The sequence below is a fragment of the Meles meles genome, chromosome 9 (genome assembly GCF_922984935.1).
Source record: "Meles meles chromosome 9, mMelMel3.1 paternal haplotype, whole genome shotgun sequence".
NCBI classification, from domain to species: Eukaryota; Metazoa; Chordata; class Mammalia; order Carnivora; family Mustelidae; genus Meles; species Meles meles.
The window spans coordinates 54,670,611-54,689,660 of NC_060074.1; the positions used below are offsets into that span (position 1 = coordinate 54,670,611).

At 39.8% G+C, this 19,050-nt stretch overlaps 1 protein-coding gene across 2 annotated transcripts in view; it reads left to right on the forward strand.

Annotated features, from left to right (window-relative positions):
• Positions 1-15,759, forward strand: part of GPD2 (glycerol-3-phosphate dehydrogenase 2) — a 142,883-nt gene extending 127,124 nt beyond the window's left edge. For both annotated transcript variants that reach the window (XM_046019365.1, XM_046019364.1), the window contains exons 10-17: positions 1,879-2,013; positions 2,266-2,441; positions 3,024-3,155; positions 4,275-4,433; positions 10,150-10,262; positions 10,347-10,425; positions 10,619-10,717; positions 13,852-15,759. In XM_046019365.1, the coding sequence (XP_045875321.1) occupies positions 1,879-2,013; positions 2,266-2,441; positions 3,024-3,155; positions 4,275-4,433; positions 10,150-10,262; positions 10,347-10,425; positions 10,619-10,717; positions 13,852-13,977 (1,019 nt within the window). In that variant the 3' untranslated portion in view covers positions 13,978-15,759. The remainder of the gene's footprint in view (positions 1-1,878; positions 2,014-2,265; positions 2,442-3,023; positions 3,156-4,274; positions 4,434-10,149; positions 10,263-10,346; positions 10,426-10,618; positions 10,718-13,851) is intronic.
• The last annotated feature ends 3,291 nt before the right edge of the window (positions 15,760-19,050 follow it).

The following is a 19,050-nucleotide window of genomic DNA, read 5'->3' on the forward strand; positions in this document are numbered from 1 at the left end:
AGTCAGGTTGTCTTTTTTTAGTTATTGAGTTTTAAGTGTTCTTATGTATTCTGGATACTAACTCCTTGTCAGAGATATAATTTACAAATATTTTTTCCTGCTGTATGGGTTGCTTTTTCATTCTGTTGATAATGTCTCTGAATGCACAGAAATTTTTAATTTTGAGAAGTCCATTTTATCTTGATTTTTCTTTATTAGCTATGCCTTTGGTGTCATTTACGAGAAATCATTGTCAAACCCAATGTCATGTAGATTTTCCTATTTTTTTCCCCCTAAATGTTCTGTAGTTTGAGCTTTTATGTGTAGGTCTTTGCTCTATTTGAGCTTATCCCTCTGCATGGGGATATCCAATTTTCCCATTGTTTTGATGTTTTAAAGACAGTGACCTTTTCGTCAGTGAGGGTCATGGCTGGGAATAAGATGAAGGAGGTAAGCACCTCTTCCCAAGTCATGGTCAGAGCAAATCTGGACTTACTGTTCCATTATCCAGGGTTAGATTAACTTGTCTATGAGAGTAAATGCAGCAAGACCAGGGAAGCATTCACCTCCTAATCGTCTACATCATTTGGCAAGTCTTGGGTTGGTGCATGTGATCAGCTCCTTGATTTCAAGAATGGAGAAGAAAAGAGCTAAGCCATTCCTGTAGCTGATCTGGATAAGGAAGAGTAGATTCTGAAAACTCTGCCCATGGGTATGCCCTTGCCACTCATGGTACACCAGAGCCACAACTAGACTAGTCTCCTTAGCCATTTTTAGGCCAGTAATGGGTGCTGTGCAACAGCTGTCTAATTCTATTTAAAGTCTATCAATTCTTGATATAATGAGGTAATTGTATTCTTATAATTGTATTTTTTTTTTTTTTTTGAGGCAGTTACAAGGATAATGGGATGGGGGAAAGAGATTGTCAAGATTTGAAAGATAATACATTAGTGAGTAAGAATATGAACTTTTTTTTTTTTAAAGATTTTATTTTATTTATTTGACAGAGAGAGAGAGAGATCACAAGTAGGCAGAGAGGCAGGCAGAGAGAGAGGAGGAAGCAGGCTCCCTGCGGAGCAGAGAGCCCGATGCGAGGCTCGATCCCAGGACCCTGAGATCATGACCCGAGCCGAAGGCAGCGGCCTAATCCACTGAGCCACCCAGGCGCCCCAAGAATATGAACTTTTATAATAAGGAAGAACTGGGTTCTTACGCTCTTCCAGCATCTATAAGATGTTTGCTTTGGGCTAGGTGGTTAAACTTTTTCGGGTTTTTTTTTTTTTCCCCTCTCTTTTCTATGGTGAGAATAATAATAACTGGTTCTGTGGGCCTCTGTGAGATTAAATGAGATGAAATGTGTAAATCAAGTGCTTTGACAAGCCTAGGCCTACTATAAATGCTCAGTAAGATGGTAGCATGGATGAGGGAGGAAGATACCCTGTTGCAGACTTGTTTGTTTAGTAAGGGTCTTTGTCTTTCCTGAGAAGAGAGAGCTAGGTATATTCTGGGAGGAAATGTAACAAGTCACAAATCTCTAGGTTTGTCTTTGTTTTGTTTCTACTTTGTCGTCATTGTTTCTTTCAGCTATTCTAGATCCTTCCAGCTGAGGATTGCTAGTGTGTTTCTTTTGTTTCCTCTTTTGGTAGGATATCAGTGTCAGTGATGTTCAGGTCATTTGCTTTTTTCCGTTCAGATTATCTTTGTAATAAAAGAATTCTTTGAGTTTTTGTTGTACTTATCGACTCACTTAGTTGTTATATTTAAGGGTTTCCTCTCTCTTTCAAAGCCCATATTCGTGCGCTCCTTTTACTGAATTCTCTCCTGTTTATTAACTATCTCAGAGTTTTGTTGAAATATCTTTAAGGCATCCTCTTCACCCTTCCCATTGATTCTTGCCAGTGAGAAGAGGGGACGTCCTGGCAGCGTGGAGTGGTATCCGTCCCCTTGTTACAGATCCCAAGTCTGCAGACACTCAGTCCATCTCCCGAAATCATGTCGTGGACATCAGTGAGAGTGGCCTCATCACTATAGCAGGTATGGCATATTACCTTGTGTTCTGGGTGTGTTTTAGATAGGACCCTGAGTCTAACTGTCACACCAGAATCTCTCTTGATGCTCGTGAACAGAGAATTTTTTTTTGATGATTCTGAGTAAGGTCTTACACTCGCTTTGCTGTATTTGTTATAAACAACAGGTGAATTTCGTTATGAATCAGTTAGCAAACGGGTCATTATAAGAAAAATAGGGGGTGGTAATCTAATGAATTATTTATCAAATTATTTGTAGGTGGAAAGTGGACAACGTATCGATCTATGGCAGAAGATACCATAAATGCTGCTATCAAAGCTCACAATTTTAAAGCAGGACCAAGCAGAACAGTTGGGCTTTTCCTCCAAGGGGGCAAAGATTGGAGCCCCACACTGTACATTAGGCTTGTCCAGGATTATGGGCTTGAAAGTGAGGTGGGTGTGAATCATCTTTTTCTCCACCTCATCTCCCTACTGCCACAAACAGAATTGGCAACCAGGAGGTTTCCCTGATTTAGAATTTCCTTTTGCCGGGTTCGTTTCTGTCTGCATGCTGTGGAAGTGAACTAAGGAAAAAAGCTGATCGTACTTTTCTTTGGTTGCCTAAAAAGCAAGGCACACGCTAGTTTCTATTTTAAAGTCTGAAGTGGGTTTCGTTTGTTCTCCGCAGACAGAGCATCATCCCACATTCTTTCTGTCTCGAGTGTAAGGAAGGCTGTTCTTCAGAAGTGACATTGGGGGCAGAGTCAAGCCGAAGCTTCATCAGTCACTGATAGAGTGATACATGTGTGGCAGAGTTAGTGCTGGCCTAAGCACTCAGAGCCCAAGTAGTTTCCTCCCACAAAATCAAGATCTAATACCCTCCTGGAACTATTAGTTACAGGCCGTGAAGAACTGACAGGATAAGCGTGGTTTTTTTTTTTTGTTTTTTTGTTTTTTTTTTTTTTTTTTTTTTGCTTCGTGCCCAGAAGGTATTGCTCGACAGAGTACCTGCCTAATGCAGTCTGGTTTCCCTAGGTGGCACAGCATCTCGCCGCCACCTATGGTGACAAGGCTTTTGAGGTGGCCAAGATGGCAAGCGTAACTGGAAAAAGGTGGCCCATCGTTGGCGTGCGTCTTGTGTCAGAATTTCCATACATTGAAGCAGAGGTATGTGAGTGGCTACGTGGGAATGTCCTGTCTGCCATGAGATGCCGGTCCCCTACTAAAAAATTATGTATATGGCTAGGCTTTAATGCCCATTTGCCAGCCAAAGCCTTCAGGAAAATGTCTGCCCTGCCCAGATCCCTTCATTTATAAACTTACATGTTAAATCTGAAGTGATATGGACAGTGGGAATGATCTTAATAGAAAGGATGTGTTTCTTCCTCTTCCCAGAGCTACCCCAAGTCTTGTGACTTCACAGTTGTTGGCCTCTTTTGTAAATTTGTAACTCCTCGAGTTTATACTCACTCGCTGGCTGTTGACATACCTTGGTTTGCACTTAACTTCCCAAAGACTGAAGCTTTATTTCTCATCGAGTTTCTACATTTTGTGAAACCAGAGACCAGGCTTTATATTTATTTATGATTCATTGTACTTTAAAGGACAAGGGTCCAGTGACCATTTGTTTGTTGGTTAACCACAGGCCTTCTGTCCTCTTGATACTCTTAGACAGAAAACTCTGGACAGCCTAAAGAGATGAAACCATACTTCTTTTTTTTTTTTTTTTAAGATTTTATTTATTTATTTGACAGACAGAGATCACAAGTAGACAGAGAGGCAGGCAGAGAGAAGAAGGGAAGCAGGCTCCCCGTTGAGCAGAAAGCCCGATGCGGGACTTGATCCCAGAACCCTGGGATCATGACTTCAGTGGAAGGCAGAGGCTTTAACCCACTGAGCCACCAGGTGCCCTGAAACCATACGTTTTAATACTTGTTCTTTGCCTACATGGCTATGTAAATTAACATCCATATGATGTATAAGCAAAGAGGTAAGTGAGTACTGTGGGTGGTAAGTGGGAAACGATGCAGTTTGCATGTTTGTGCCAGGGTCAGTTCAGGAAGAAGGCATCGGCTTTCTTCCATTTTGTCCCAATTTACAAACCTCCCTCGGCAGGTGGATGGGGAGCTTGTATGATGTCCTTATTTGTGTCATGCCTCCTAGAGGACCAGGGTGTATAAAGAGCAATGTCACTTCCCCTAAGCGTGAATTATTTTTAAGTGAAATTTTATTTCTTCTTTTAAAGATAAGGCCCACACTGATAATTTTGCTTTAATTTCAACCCAGGTGAAATATGGGATTAAGGAGTATGCCTGTACAGCAGTGGATATGATTTCACGGCGGACTCGCCTGGCCTTCTTAAATGTCCAGGCAGCAGAGGAAGCCCTCCCCAGGATCGTTGAACTGATGGGCAGAGAACTGAATTGGGACGATTACAAAAAAGAGGTATTATATAGAAGTCTTTAAAACCACAGTTCCTTTAAAACCACAAGGCATGTCACGTCTTCGTCTGTTAGTATACTATAAAAGCTAGTATAGTTTTCAGTGGGAACTTTTGATTTCTTGCCAGTTTCTGCATGTGGGGAGTGTGTTGAGTATTGCTAGGTCTTAGGATCCCAACTGGAAAGATATTCTGGTTTCAAAATGTGTTGTTTGTTTCTGCAAAATCCCTTTTAGAAAAATACTCTTCAATTTGTGGTCATAATTCCTGAAAAAGTAGGGTAATAATGATTGTGGGTAGAAACTTTTCTGGTTTTCATTGAAAACACTTTTAGAATGTATTCTAAATTTCCATGGTGAAATTCACACTTGTTCAAATTTGCCCTTGGTAGGAAATAGCGGTTTTATTGCCTGACCACTAAATGCTTATTGATTTGTGTCATTTGGAATTTTATATTTATATCCAAATTAAAAAAAAAAAAAACAAAAACAAAAAGCAGTGATGCTCAGATGCCCACATATACAGCCCTGGGCTTGTTGTAATAAACAGAAGATTTTCATGATTTTTAATTAGACTAAATTGTTATAATATGCAGAGACATTTTCGTGTATTTATAGGAAAAAATGCTTTCTGTGCTCCTTGGTTCCGTTCCTTACCCCCTGCCCAGTCTTTCTTAAACTGGTTCTGCTGAAGCGTGTTTTTGCCACTTTCTGAGACTAGCTCTGATCACGCCACCGCTGGCTTCCATGTTGCTCAATATACTTGTCAGTTCTTGGTCCTCCGTTACTCACGCATTTAGTGGCATTGACACAGTTGATTCCTCCCTCCTTCTTGAACTCCTTTCTGGGATCCTCTCTGTCTTCTTCTAGTCAGACTGCTATTACAGAATACTGCAGTCTGGGGTTACGCTTACCTAGACTTAACAACAGGCATTCCTTTCTCTCAATTCCGAAGGCTAGAAGCCTGGGATCAGAGTGCCAGCATAGTTGGTTTCTGGTAAGAGTGCTCTTGCTGGCTTTCAGAGAGCTGCCATCTTGCTGTGTCCTGACATGGAGGGGAAAGAGAGAGGAGGAGGGATCCCGTTCTTAAGACTCATCTAAACCTAATTACCTCACCAAAGCCCCATCTCTGAATACCATCTCACTGCGGGTTAGGGCTTCAACATATGGATTTGGGGGGGGGGGGGCGGGGAGACAGTTCAATCCATGGCACCATCTCTTTTGGATCTCTTCCTCTCTCTCCCCAGTCACTACCACCACCAGTATTCACGACTACTACTACTACTGCTACTACTACTGACCTCTCCATATCAAAAATAGCTATTCCACCTTTTAGTTCCTTAGACCTAAATTTCAGTATCATACCTGATCTGAATCCATCCACAAACTTTATCATATTTATCTTCAAATAGTGGCTTGAATTCAACCCCTTCTTAACACAGTCAGATGCTATCCCCATGCTTTCAGCTACCAGCATTTCTTCCATGGTTTATGATAAAAGATTCCCTCCCACAGGGTAGTACTCTTACTTTAACAACTTAAGCAATTCTGTTAAAACAGAAGCCAGATCTTTGGATATGTCAGTCCCAGTGAAGTTCAGAAGGGAGGTCTGAACTAAACATATAAATTTCTGTTGGTATTTAAGCCATCAGGCTGGAAGAGATCATATAGGGAGTTTGTGCAGTGAGATAACAGCAAGTTGTTCAAACACAGCCCTGGAGCTCTCCAGAGTTCGGAAGTGGGGTAGATAAGGAAGACGCCCTGAGCAAGGGAAAGTGATAGCTAGCAAGGTTGGAGAAAGGGTGAAAAGACTGAAGAAGGAGTTGTGTCCCAGAAGGAAAGGAAGAAAATATTTCAAGAAAAGAAATCTACAGTATCAAAGATGCTGGTAGACTAGTAAGATGAAGACTGATAATGAACAATTACTTTGCCGAAACACCCTTTGATTTACTCAAAGCCAAAGTCATGACAGCGGTTTACAAGGTCTCCGGGATCTGGCCACCACCTTTCTGATCCCTGTGGACTTCCCATTCACTCACTCCCCGTAGGCTGAGTTGCTCTTCCTTATTTAAGCCCTGCTGATCCTTCTGCCTGGAATGTTCTTTCCTAGGTACCCTCATGGCCTAGACCTTCACTTCCTGTCCCTCTCCCTACATTATTTTTCTCTTTGGCATCTATTCCTATTGGATATACCATGTATTCCATTGTTTGTTTATTTGTTGTCTGCCTCTCATCCAGGAAATGAGCTTTCCAAAGGAGAGGACATGATCTGCTTTGTTTCTGTAACCTCAGTGCCGGTCCTGGTAGGCCCGCAATAAGTAACTGTCAGTGAGTGAATGAGCATAACTGAGCATCTGTGTCCTATATGGAAGGTGTAAGGGAAGGCCTAAGCATAGATCCTGTCCTCAGAACATTCTCATTCTGGTGTAGATTCCCAAAGGGGGTTACATATCAGAATCACCTGAAATATAGGGAAAGCAAACAGATTTTTGAGGCTTGGCTTTGGACTATCAAATTCAGGGTCTTCGGGGGTGAAACCATGACCCTGAATTTGTAAATTTCTCCTAACTTTGGTGCAACGTTTGTAGCGTACTGATGGCAGGAGTCACTGGCTGAAGAGGTCCTTCACCGGACCACAAGGTTAACCTTTGGTGAGCCTTTACCCCCTTTGTATAGCTGAGAACACAGGGTCAGTGAGTATATCCAGTCAGAGTTCATACCGCTAGTGAATTGTGGAACGGGGGCTGAAACCAGGTACTCTGATTTCAGGCCTGAGCTTTCCCCACCTTGCCCTGTTGCCCCCTCATTGGCAGGCCTGGATGTAGCTCTTCCCATGTCGATTTCGAGTTGATGGCCTAAAGCTGCCTCCAGAGACAACCCAAGAATGAAACTTGTGCCTTTACTAATGCCATTTTTTTTTCTTTTTCTTTTCTTTTTTTTTTTTTTTACCATATAGAAAGATTGGGGATAATGTGTTCCTGTAAAAATTACGGTTGGAAAGATTTGAATATGCAGGAAGATAGCTGGTGCCAGGAATTTAGGCTGTAGGAGGTAGGAAGGAGGAAGAAAATTCTGTAAACTGGCTGTGTTTGGCCCTCCTGAGGAAACTAGATTTAACTTCATTCAGTTCAAGTTTTATGAGTAGATTTGTGTGCTCAGAATATTCTCCCATCCCCCCTCAACAAAGTAAAAGAAATAAACGACCTCAAGTTATTACCTAGTATCTGAGCTGTAGGAGTATTAATGAGACCTGTGGACAGTCTAGAGAGAACAAAGGAGAAGGAAAAAAAAGAATTAAAGGTTAGAAAGCTGGACTTCTGAGAAAAGGTTAAAAGCATTGGGATTATTTAACCTGCAAAAGTGAAAGCAGAACAAGGTGATAAATAACTCTCTGTAGATGAATTGTGGTTGTTTTTCCCAGTCAATACTTAATGAGTGGCTTGTATACTGAGCATGATACCAAATATTTTAGGGGAATAATAACTAGCTCATAGTTTCAAGGATCTCGAAATCTAATTGAGTGGTTACAACCAGTATATACCTCAGAAATGCATGTCAGTTTTCAAAATTGAGAGGAAGATTTAGAGAACAGCTACTCGAAAGATTGAATCCAACATCGGAAGAACTGATAAGGGACGAAGACATTGTCTAGGGGAACGGGGGGTTGATGGAGGAGTTGGTGGACATTTAGAGAATGGGACATTGCCAAATTGTGCTCTGCAAGGTGTAAACCAAAAGATGACTACATGGGCAGAAGAATTTGGGAAGCTCTGAGTTCAACAAAGGAAACCATTTTTTTTTTTCTTTAGCACAGATGATTTGGTGCTTTCAAATGCCTATGTGCATTGTCTGTTTCCAAAAGGGAACTTATTCAGAGATGGAACCACCTCTCACTCTTTGGAAGGGCTGGAGGGACGGAGACTAGCACTACTCAAGTTGGATGCTGGGAAATGCTGCCATCGCGTTTAGTGAGGCGGATTTTATACCTTCATACATACATACATTTCCTTGAGAGACTTTAAAGAGAAGGCCACTTAAGTCAATTGAGAGAGCCTCACAAAAAGGAATTTTTTCAAAATTGATTCTTATGAGAAGGAAAAGGGGCAGCAAGTGAAGAAAGGGGACTGTGATTCAGAACAAAGCCAGCTGATAAACACCACATTTAAAATAGATGGAAGACAGGTGCTCCGCAATGAAAGGGTTCCTGGACTAATGCGACTGTAGGAATAGAACAGTGTCAGGAGCTTCCCCGAACAGTGTCAGGGGAAAAAGTGCTAAGGACACCAAAAATAAATTTTATTTATTTATTTTTTAAACCTTTTCTCTTTTAAAGATTTTATTTATTTATTTGACAGGCAGAGATCACAAGGAGGCAGAGAGGCAGGCAGTGAGAGAGAGGGCCAGGGTGGGGGCGGGGACGGGAAGAAGGCTCCCCGCGGAGCAGAGAACCCAATGCGGGGGCTCCATCCCAGGACCCTGAGATCATGACTTCAGCCGAAGGCAGAGGCTTTAACCCACTGAGCCACTCAGGCGCCCCCCCCCAAAAAAAATTTTAAAAATCGAAAAGAATGCATGCAAGGCCTGACCTAGATCATTGCTTAAAATGAGAGGCACCATATTCTTGAATGCTGCAGAAAAGGGAGAACAATTCAACTCAGAGTCTAAAACCAAATTTCTTTCCTTCTTTTTTTGTCAAGAACAGTTTTCAGTGTGAAAAGAGCAAAATAAATATTGGTAAGAGGAAATAGATATTCAAATAGGAGGCTGCTCTAAACGAGTTTACATGCCAGCCCAGAAAAATGATATCTCTGGGTACTCAGAGAATTTGCAGATGGGATTATTTAACTACCGTTGAGCTTTAAAATATTGTGGCAAATAAGAACAGAACCAGAAGACAGAAGGTGGGCAAATGTAGTACAAAATTCCAAAAAGAGAAAGGAAAGAAAAAGACGGTTTGTAAGCTGTAAGCCAGCAGGAGAGTGCCGTGAAAAACTAAGACAGTGTTCTCCACGATAGTTACTATCTGCTGGGACTGGGGACAGTGGAAAGTGTCAGAGTAACTGTTGGGAGAACTTGTTTCTTCTCCTGACTCTGTAACTCGCACCCAACTCTCAGCATCCTTGTGACAAAGCTTCAGGGTAGCTGATCCGAGGATGTCCGCCAGTGACTTTGCCTCCGCATCATACTTGCTGTTTGTCACCTTTAATTGCTTTGTCACTAAACCACAAGGATTGGGTTCTCTAGATTTGGGCAGATGATACTGGGTGAGAATATTCTTCAGGAAAAAGAAACAAAATATTAAAACACTCAACAACATGAATGAGCCTCAGAATCATCATGCTGTGTGAAAGCAGTCAGACAGAAAACACTGTGTACTGTATGGGCCCTTTTATGTGAAACTTGAGAAAAGGTGAAAACACTCTGGAGACAGAAAGCACATCAGTGATGGCTTGAGCCTAGCAGATCAACTGAAAAAAAAAAAAAAAAAGGCCAGAGGAAGCTTCTTCGAGTGATAGAAATGTCCTATATCTTGATCGTGGTAGAGTATACATCAAACTGCGTATCTAAAATAGGTGCATTTTATTGAATATAAATTATACTTCAGTGAAACTGGAAGGAATAAAAAATTGTGCTGGTCAGAAAAGTAAGCAAGAAAAAAAAAGGAAAAAAATCAATAATTCTTTCCATAAATCTTTGAACTTTGTGTATGCTTGTGTTTTAGGAGGAACTTGAAACAGCCAGGAAGTTTCTGTATTATGAAATGGGCTATAAATCTCGATCAGAACAGTTAACAGATCGCTCTGAAATTAGCCTCCTGCCTTCCGACATTGACAGGTACTTCTAATAAGCTTCCATATTTCTCTGTTTTGACTTGACCTACGTAGGTATGTTTTTCCAATGTTCAATGCTGTGTTCCAGGTACAAGAAGAGATTTCATAAGTTCGATGCAGACCAAAAGGGCTTTATTACCATTGTTGATGTTCAGCGTGTATTAGAGGTAATATTTTTTTGTTAGCTTAATGTCTTTGCTAGCTGAAAAACATAAAAACTCAATTAGATCATTTTTTCTGCCTCTAATGCTTTCTATAAGTACTTTTCTCCTGTAACTTTTGAAAGGTTGGTAGCTTTAATAAAAGGGCATGTGTCATTTTTAATTAAACCTCCTTATTTTGTGCTTTCCTTTCATTTAGAGTATCAATGTCCAAATGGATGAGAATACACTACATGAAATTCTGAATGAAGTAGACTTGAACAAAAATGGACAGGTGGAACTCAATGAGTTTTTGCAGGTGAGCTGTGGTGAGGGGAAACACGTGTGTTTGGTTTTTATCTTTTGGTTGTGAATGGCTGTTCGAGAACGGATTCTTTTTTTTTTTTTAAGATTTTATTTATTTGACAGGTAGAGATCACAAGTAGGCAGAGGCAGTCAGAGACAGAGAGAGGGGGAACCAGCCTCCCTGCCAAGCAGAGAGCCTGATGCAGGGCTGGATCCCAGGATCCTGGGATCATGACCTGAGCCAAAGGCAGAGGCTTTAACCCACTGAGCCACCCAGGCGCCCCTTCAGAATGGATTCTTAAGTCCACATGGTTGTCACGTCATTATGAAAAAAAGAATGCTTGAAGCCAGCAAAGTTTGCCTCGGTCTGCATTCAAGGATCAGGCTCTGCATGGAGCATGTTCTTTTCTCTTTCTTGCTTTCTTGTTTTTTTTCTTTGTTTTGTTTCTTCTAAGATGTACTGTTGTGTTGGGCAATTTCGATTAACAAGTTAATCATGGTTTAAAGGGCTGAATAAGAAGTATGCTTTTTAGAAAAATATGCCATGGACTACCACTGCCAGACCATTCTTCACCTGCTTCAAAAGAGGCACACACGTATTCCTAATGTGGAAAGTAATTTTTTTAAAGATGTTAAAAAAAAATCCTAATTGTATTGATTTGAGGATATTTACTAGAGACCCTGCAATGGAATTATTATGTTCCTACATTATGAAGAACCTGAAAAGCAAAAGAAAGGAAACCTGTATTTTTGGGATCAAGACCCCATAATTCAAGCATTTCTATTTCCATTGTTCCACTTCCCCAAGTCTCAATTGTTTAATCGTAATCGTGAAGAAAGCAAATTCTGTTATTCTAACTTCCAACTGGAGGCTACACATCATTCCTTAAAAGTTCCTTAAAAGAAGGAAATTTAATAAACCCATACGTTATTTGTAGCCTCCGTAGGACTCTGATCATATGAAGAATGCACGGGTTTCCAAGTGGCCGGGTTTTTTCCACAGTGCTTCTTGGGCAGGTATTTCAAATGAATGCCAGGTCTTGCTTGTACCCTGGCAATGATGAATGCTGAACATGAAATAAATTAATGCTGGGGATTTTGGTCAATGTCAGCCCTTTCTTCACTGTGTCAAGTTAAACAAACAATATCAAGGCAAAGGAAATGGTAATTGTCTCTCTGGAGATGAGCTGCAGATAAGAACGTTGTTGAATCTAAATGCAGAAAATTTTCACAGGTTGTGTCCAGCATTACAAAAAAGAATGTTTAGTTCTTTAGCTTACTGTTTAAGTGCACATTTGAAATGGAGTTTAAAATATATGCTGGGGAATTAGAAACCATTGAATACATGTGGTTTTTTGTTTTTTTTTTTTTTTTGGTCGAGTTTTTTCTCAAGAATATTTTATTTTTTGTCTCAGAATTTTAGAAAACTTTTCTTCAAAGAAATAGCTTATGCTTCATTTCATGCGTGTTGTAAATAAACAATAGCATTTAGGGTTGAAAGATCTGGAGTTTTAGAAACAGTAAGAATCTAATTTTATGGATATGCTATGTGGCTTGGGTTTTAAGTAATTTTCTTGAGTGCAATAGAATTAAACACATGGAAAATAATTTAAACCATCTGCAGATTTCCTTGTAGAGTTTTTAAATAATTATTTCTTGTCCACTTCTAAATGAAAGAGACTATTCATGCTTCTACTAAGTACAAATACACAGTGTAATTTTCAGCTTAAAAAATGCTGACCATATTTCTCATGAAATATATTCATACCTGAATGTTGTTGTTGTTGTTTTTTCCCCTCATAATATGGTTTCAAGATACTTGTAATGTTTAAAGAAAACTGAATTTTTAAAGGTTGGTACATCATATAATGTTTATGAATCAAGAAAAAAAACTCTAGCGCTATCAGTTTTGTTAGCTCCGATAAACTTAGAAGGTCTTCATGGAACCATAGACAAAACAATAAACAGGAAATTGTTCTGTCTTTAGATGTCAGCATTCTTTACGTTACACTATTTCTCAGACGTAAAGTATGTTTTCAGGGTGTTTTTTTGAAATAAATTATTTTTGTTTTCTGAACATAAAGAGCCCATGTTTATCCCATGAAACACCTATTTGAATATAGATCTGTGTTTTCAATAACCATCATGGAAAGATCACTACAGATGTTGCATAGTTACATGACTTTATTTTTAGGTTTGGGCTCTAATGACGCCCTGCATGTAGGAGTTCATCTCTAATAAGCAGTGGCTTGTGAAACAGCTTTTAATAAGGTCATGAAATTCTGATCTAGCCCTTTGGCAGATGCCTCTTACTCTTATTCAGAGTCATTTTTAAGAAATATATCTCTGTAGGCTAAAGAGTATAACCCTAAAAATATTTTGAGAATTTTTCCTAGTGAATGGCTGAGTTCTTTTTCAAATACATAAATACAAAAGACTGGGAAAGTGAGATCAAGAAAAGCAAATAGTTAAAACCACATCAACTTGAGAAAGAAAGAAAAAAAATCCCCATGCTCATAATTGCAAAGTGCCTTCCAGATTAAAGGCCTTTGCCCGCTGACTGCATGTAATTTCAAGACTAATTCTGATTTTATCCATTGGATAAAAATGAATTAACTAAAATCTGGGCTGTGGAGTGCTTTTAATTCTTAAGGTAGATCTCTGGGTCCATTTCAAGGACTTAAATGTAAATTACTTTAAAAAGTCTTTAAGGAATTTGGATTTAAGGGACTTGAAGTTGTCAAGTACAGTAACACTAAAAAAGAGTAGTTAAATATAGGTCATGATTTGTCTTTGTTCAATCCCCGAGATTCCTTTTTAAGATTTTTAAATGAAATTACACATCCAATATTTGAGTGGCTCCAAAAAAATATGTGCCCTGAGCACATGAAAGGGGCAAAAAGTGATGCATTTGATTTGCATTTTAAAAGCAGGCTGATTGGCTAGATGGGTATAGTTTTCACAGCCCTGAAACACCTGCCCCTTTCCTGCCTTTTGAGATGTTCAAAGATTGTATTCTTCTTATTGGAGCTGTAACACCCGCTATGGGGTTTTGATGGAGCCGCTGCAGAGGTAACCATTAAAATGTGGTGAAGAAGAGGGGAAGCATGCCTGCCTTCTGACCCTGTCGCTTATTTTCTCTTGAAGCTGATGAGTGCTATTCAGAAAGGAAGGGTGTCCGGAAGCCGGCTTGCGATCCTGATGAAAACTGCAGAAGAGAACCTCGACAGAAGAGTCCCCATTCCAGTGGACCGAAGCTGTGGAGGATTGTGAGTCTGGGCAGTACATCCACAGCCAACAGGCCCAGGAACAACAAATCATCATGTAACAACCAGAGATGACTTAGACCACTCCAAAATAGTGGCTATGGGTAGCTGCCTTTGTTAACACTGGGAAACATTCCAAAGCTTTAGGGCGTTGATTCGTCTTTGCCATTCAATCTAGCTTCTGAACAGTGTATTTTATCTTGTTTCTCACTTTCAGTGCACACCGATTTAATTCTGTAACCTTAGACTGGACATACTCCCTTTTTGTTTGTCTCTTCATTTACTGTGGGTCAGTCTTAGGGACAGAGCATTTTGGCCGAAATTGAATAGAAGCTGGAAAAATTTCGTGACGTGCACAAAGCTCAGGATGTTAAGACTGTAGGTAGGATTTGCTCCTAACAGAAATTGAGCAGGGAGTAACCTATAGAAATGATAGCATTTCTGGAGACCACTCAGATCCTTCTCCCCGAGCTGATCTGTCTTCCCCATCCAAACAATATTGTGCAGTTTCATATCCAGGGTATGACTGACAAAACCACAGAGGGAAAACAAAGTTTAGATCTGGTTTCAGGAGCGAGTCGCAAAGAGAAACTCTGAACGCTTCCAGAATCACAGGTGTACGATAAGGATAGCATTGACATTTGCTGGATTACACTGATAGTTTCGTCTCAGCAATTCGTTTTTTTTTTTTTTTTTTCCCCCAGTTACTGCTGGTTTTTCTTTGACTATTATAGTTGCCAGGAAGATCCTTGCTTTTGGTATTTTAAAACCAGCGTTTAAGTGGCAAGTTGGATGTAATGGGATGAGACTAAACTTCTCAAATCCTTACAGTAATAATAAAGTTAAGGATTTAAAATCTGTGTGTGTATATCCACACACGATAGCACGATTTTCAGTCTCCAGATCCTAAACTGTGGAGCATGTGCTGTTGTCAAACATGGCCTATTTGGCTTAGTTTATTGCATCATTTTGGGGGCGTAATTTCAAATGGAGAGTAAAAGAGGATCGAAGTAACCTTTAGTTAACTTTAATTATAATTATTTGTAAAAAGGCACAATGCTGCAGTATTCAAGGTCATTTGGGTTTCTTAAAGCCTTTCTCCTTCAAGGAAAAGTTCTCAACCACAGAGGAAAAGAAAAGAAATAAAACCACGCACAACTCATACCCACACACAGACCCCTCCCGCAGCGCGCGCACATGCGCGCGCGCGCACACACACACACACACACACACACACCAGACACAAACAAAAACAAAAATAAATCTGCATTGAATTTAACAAATAATGCATTGAATTTAAAGGGCCAATTTGATATGCTTTTGCAATACTTCACTAGCATTTTAACCAATGATCTGAATTTTTACCCACTGTGCTTCTTTCTGTGAGGTTAACTACCTTCCTTTTTTTTTTTTTTTCTAAGATCAGGTTGTGTATTAATAGGTGATAGAACTCTATATTTAATGGCAGGCTTTAATTGCACAGACTTGAGATCTTAGGTTTGGGTTTTTTGTTTTTGTTTTTTTTTTAACTGGTCCATAAAACACTTTTGTGCTGTTATTTCTATTTATATGATTATTGTAGAGTACCTTTCTGCCTCATTCAAGTGGGGTATGAGCCTGGAGGTCGTAATGTTAACACTGGAGGTTCACTCAACCTAAGCCCTCGCTCCACTTCAAAGCATTCGTTTTTTTGTTTTTTTTTTTCCCCATTTTATTTATTTTTTCAGCGTAACAGTATTCATTCTTTTTGCACAACACCCAGTGCTCCATGCAAAACGTGCCCTCCCCATTACCCACCACCTGTTCCCCCAACCTCCCACCCCTGACCCTTCAAAACCCTCAGGTTGTTTTTCAGAGTCCATAGTCTCTTATGGTTCACCTCCCCTTCCAAATTTTTTTTTTTTTAATAAACATATAATGTATTTTTATCCCCAGGGGTACAGGTCTGTGAATCGCCAGGTTTACACACTTCACAGCACTCACGATAGCACTCATTTGTTTTTTTTAAATGAAGTTCAGACTTGCCACTTCCTAAAGGAAAACCTAAAACGGAGCCAAGGATGCTCCCAGGTATCACTGTGAATGTTTTTCTTTCAACGTGGGAGCATTTTACACTGCCTTTAAAACAAAACAAACAAACAAACAAAAAAACATTAGAAGCTTGTGGCTTTGTAATGTAGTGTTTTTTTTTGTTTTTAATCAAGACAGTAAGTTCCACTGTTTAGAACCTGGTGACCCTCAATAGAAATGCTGTCCTTTAAAGCACCACAGATGACGTACCACAATACAGTACATTTGTGCTCTCTCTCTTTCTCTCTTTCTAGTTAGATCAAGATAGCGAGAACTTGTGCCCTCCCTGAACCCTGAACCCATTACAGTAGGGACCGGCTTAATAGGCTGACTGGCCTGTGCAGAACTCTGTGTGTACAACAGGCTGGTTTGTGCACGCTTTGCTCGGAGTAAGTTCCTTTAAGGACAAAGAAAAGCGCACTTTGCTTCCTTTGAGTGTCTCTGCTTTTGCTGAAAATCTGCTAATTCTAAAACATACGCTCCTTCACCAATCCCAGAGACTCGTCTTGGAAGTGAGCTGGTTCCAAGTCTTTACTGTGAATAAAGCACCCCCGCATTTTTGTGTGAGTTCTTAATTAAACCTGTACAGCTTCTGTACCTGATTTCAGAAAAGGGGAAAAGAAATGGAGGGATTAGCCCCTTCAAAACAAGACAGTTTTTCTTTTCTTTTTGTATGTATGGGATACTAGGTGATTCTGTGGGGGTGGGGATAGGGGGTGCAGATTTTATCTTGATCATCAAGTGATTTGTTTCAAGAGCCTTTAAGGGGATTCAGGTGAAGGAACCCCCATCTGTGGGGAAGAGATGGATTCTCCTTTAAATAGCCCCATACCACAGTCCTAACAATAGTGACCATGCTGGGTTATTTGTTTAGCCAAGGCTGTCTGCCTCATAGCCTCCATGCTGTTTGCAAGATTCTTGCTTTCTATCAATTTATACCAAGTGCAACTTTAGGATTTCTACTGTTAAATGCATGCCCCCTATTCTGCTTTAGTTTCTAGCTTCATTTTGTCTTTTCCAAAATATGTAGCTTTGTCTCTTGTACAACAACACAAATTTCATTGTGACTTTGACTAAACATACTGTAAGGATGATCACCGACCTTATTTCCTTTTTTATGTATTGGTAAAGATTTTTTGCCCTATGAATGTAATAACATTAAAATCAGTGATGCTCTAACTTGCACTGTTTTGCATTATGCCCACCATTTTCAGGGAATAAAAAAGCCCTACTGTGTTTTTAAAGACTCAAGTACAAGCCGGTGCTGGAGTGGATACGCGCACTGCATGCCTTTATACATGGCCCTTTCGTGTATGTGTTGGGTTATTGTTCTAGATGGGACTGTTAAATACTGTGTTTGAGGCTGGGTTGTCATTTTTATAACTGTCTTGGTGTTTTATCGCCATTATTTATTACTTTTGATATACAGAATGAGCTGCATGCATTTATAGAGCAATAAGAAGATGTATTTCATGTGCCTTGTTTTTAACTGAATAAGAACTGAAAGCACGAATCAATAAAACTGATTAAAATGGTCCAGTTGCTGGCATTTTGATGTTACTTACAGTCAGAGAAATAACTTTGATTACTGTTGAAGTTTAAAAAAAAGTTTGAAAATAATTCCAGCAACTTTTTTTTTTTTTTTTTTTTTTTTTAAATGGCACTTACCCATTAATTCTTCTGGCTTGGAATTTTGTAATTTTATCTCAAAAGTGAATCTCTGCATAGACAAATGTAATTTTATGAGACTGCCAGAATTATTTGTATTAATTTGTTGCTGGAGCCTTTAGGGCATGACTTCTGTATTTGTGCAATCCTATTCTAAAATTATATTCATCCTGTTACAACTCTGTTGAATTGTTTTTTTTTTTTTTTCTTTCCTCCACCCCGCCTCCCCCCCCCAACTTGGTCAACCAGAGCTTTTCAGCCTGAGTGTTCCCAGGCACACTGATGAATTTTATCATAACTAAAATCAATAGAAATGAATGGGAAAGATTACATAATCCATTTTGATCATCTTACATGTCAAGTTAGTGCAGGGTTGCCAAGTGTTGATGAATGCTGTGACAGAAAAAATGCTATATATTTTCATTGTCAGTAAATCAGTAAAGTGTTATCAGTTTTAACACAAATTTTATAATGCCCATGTTATTTTATAGGTTTTGATTTACACATGTATATGGAGCACGTTCTCCATTTGTAGTTTAGATGTGCGGCCTCCTGGTTTTATATGCTCAAAGGCCTGTGTGAGTTTCTGAAGGTTCTTTGAAATTGTATAGAATCCCGCAAAGCGATGACTCCGGGACAGACTTGCAACAATGAGCTGTTTGTTCAGTGCCTGGAGAAAAATATATTGCCGCTCAAAACGTCGTCCAGTGAGCTAGCTTATCCAATTTTATAGCATTTTAAAATTTGTCAACATAAAATTTGTCCAAATCCCTGGCTCCCAGTTTTCAAAATGTATAAAATGTATGGTAAATCAAAGAAAGGGAAATAGATACTAACATCCGTATTCGCAATCTTTGGCAACACTGCATTATCACCGGTGTCAGATTTCACCCGATGCCGTTTGACTTACAAAGGAAGCAAACATAAGTTTCCAATTGATGTGGCACCCTTAAAAGGAGAGAATTTCTGTAGAGGAGATGGCGTCGATGAGCCTTTTGTGCCTATATTTTGTACTTGAGACGTCTGGCTACCAAACTCGTGAAATGCACACACGAAACGTCAGCCGCGTGAGCTATTAGGACATGCGAGATAGTCCTGCAAGATCCTGTGCAAAGACGGTTTTGGACCCTTGACAAAAAGTCAAGAACTACCTTCGCATTTCGTTAAATCCCTGATCCAGAATCCCAAGATTCATCTGATCTAAGCAAGATACCGCTTGAGTAAAATGATCAGGGCCATGTTCCTTCTCCTCATTTGGCACTGAATGGCATTGTTCAGTAAACCCTACCATCAGTTCCCCTGGGAGTTCCCCGTATTCATGTCAGAGTCAGAGTCGCTTGAA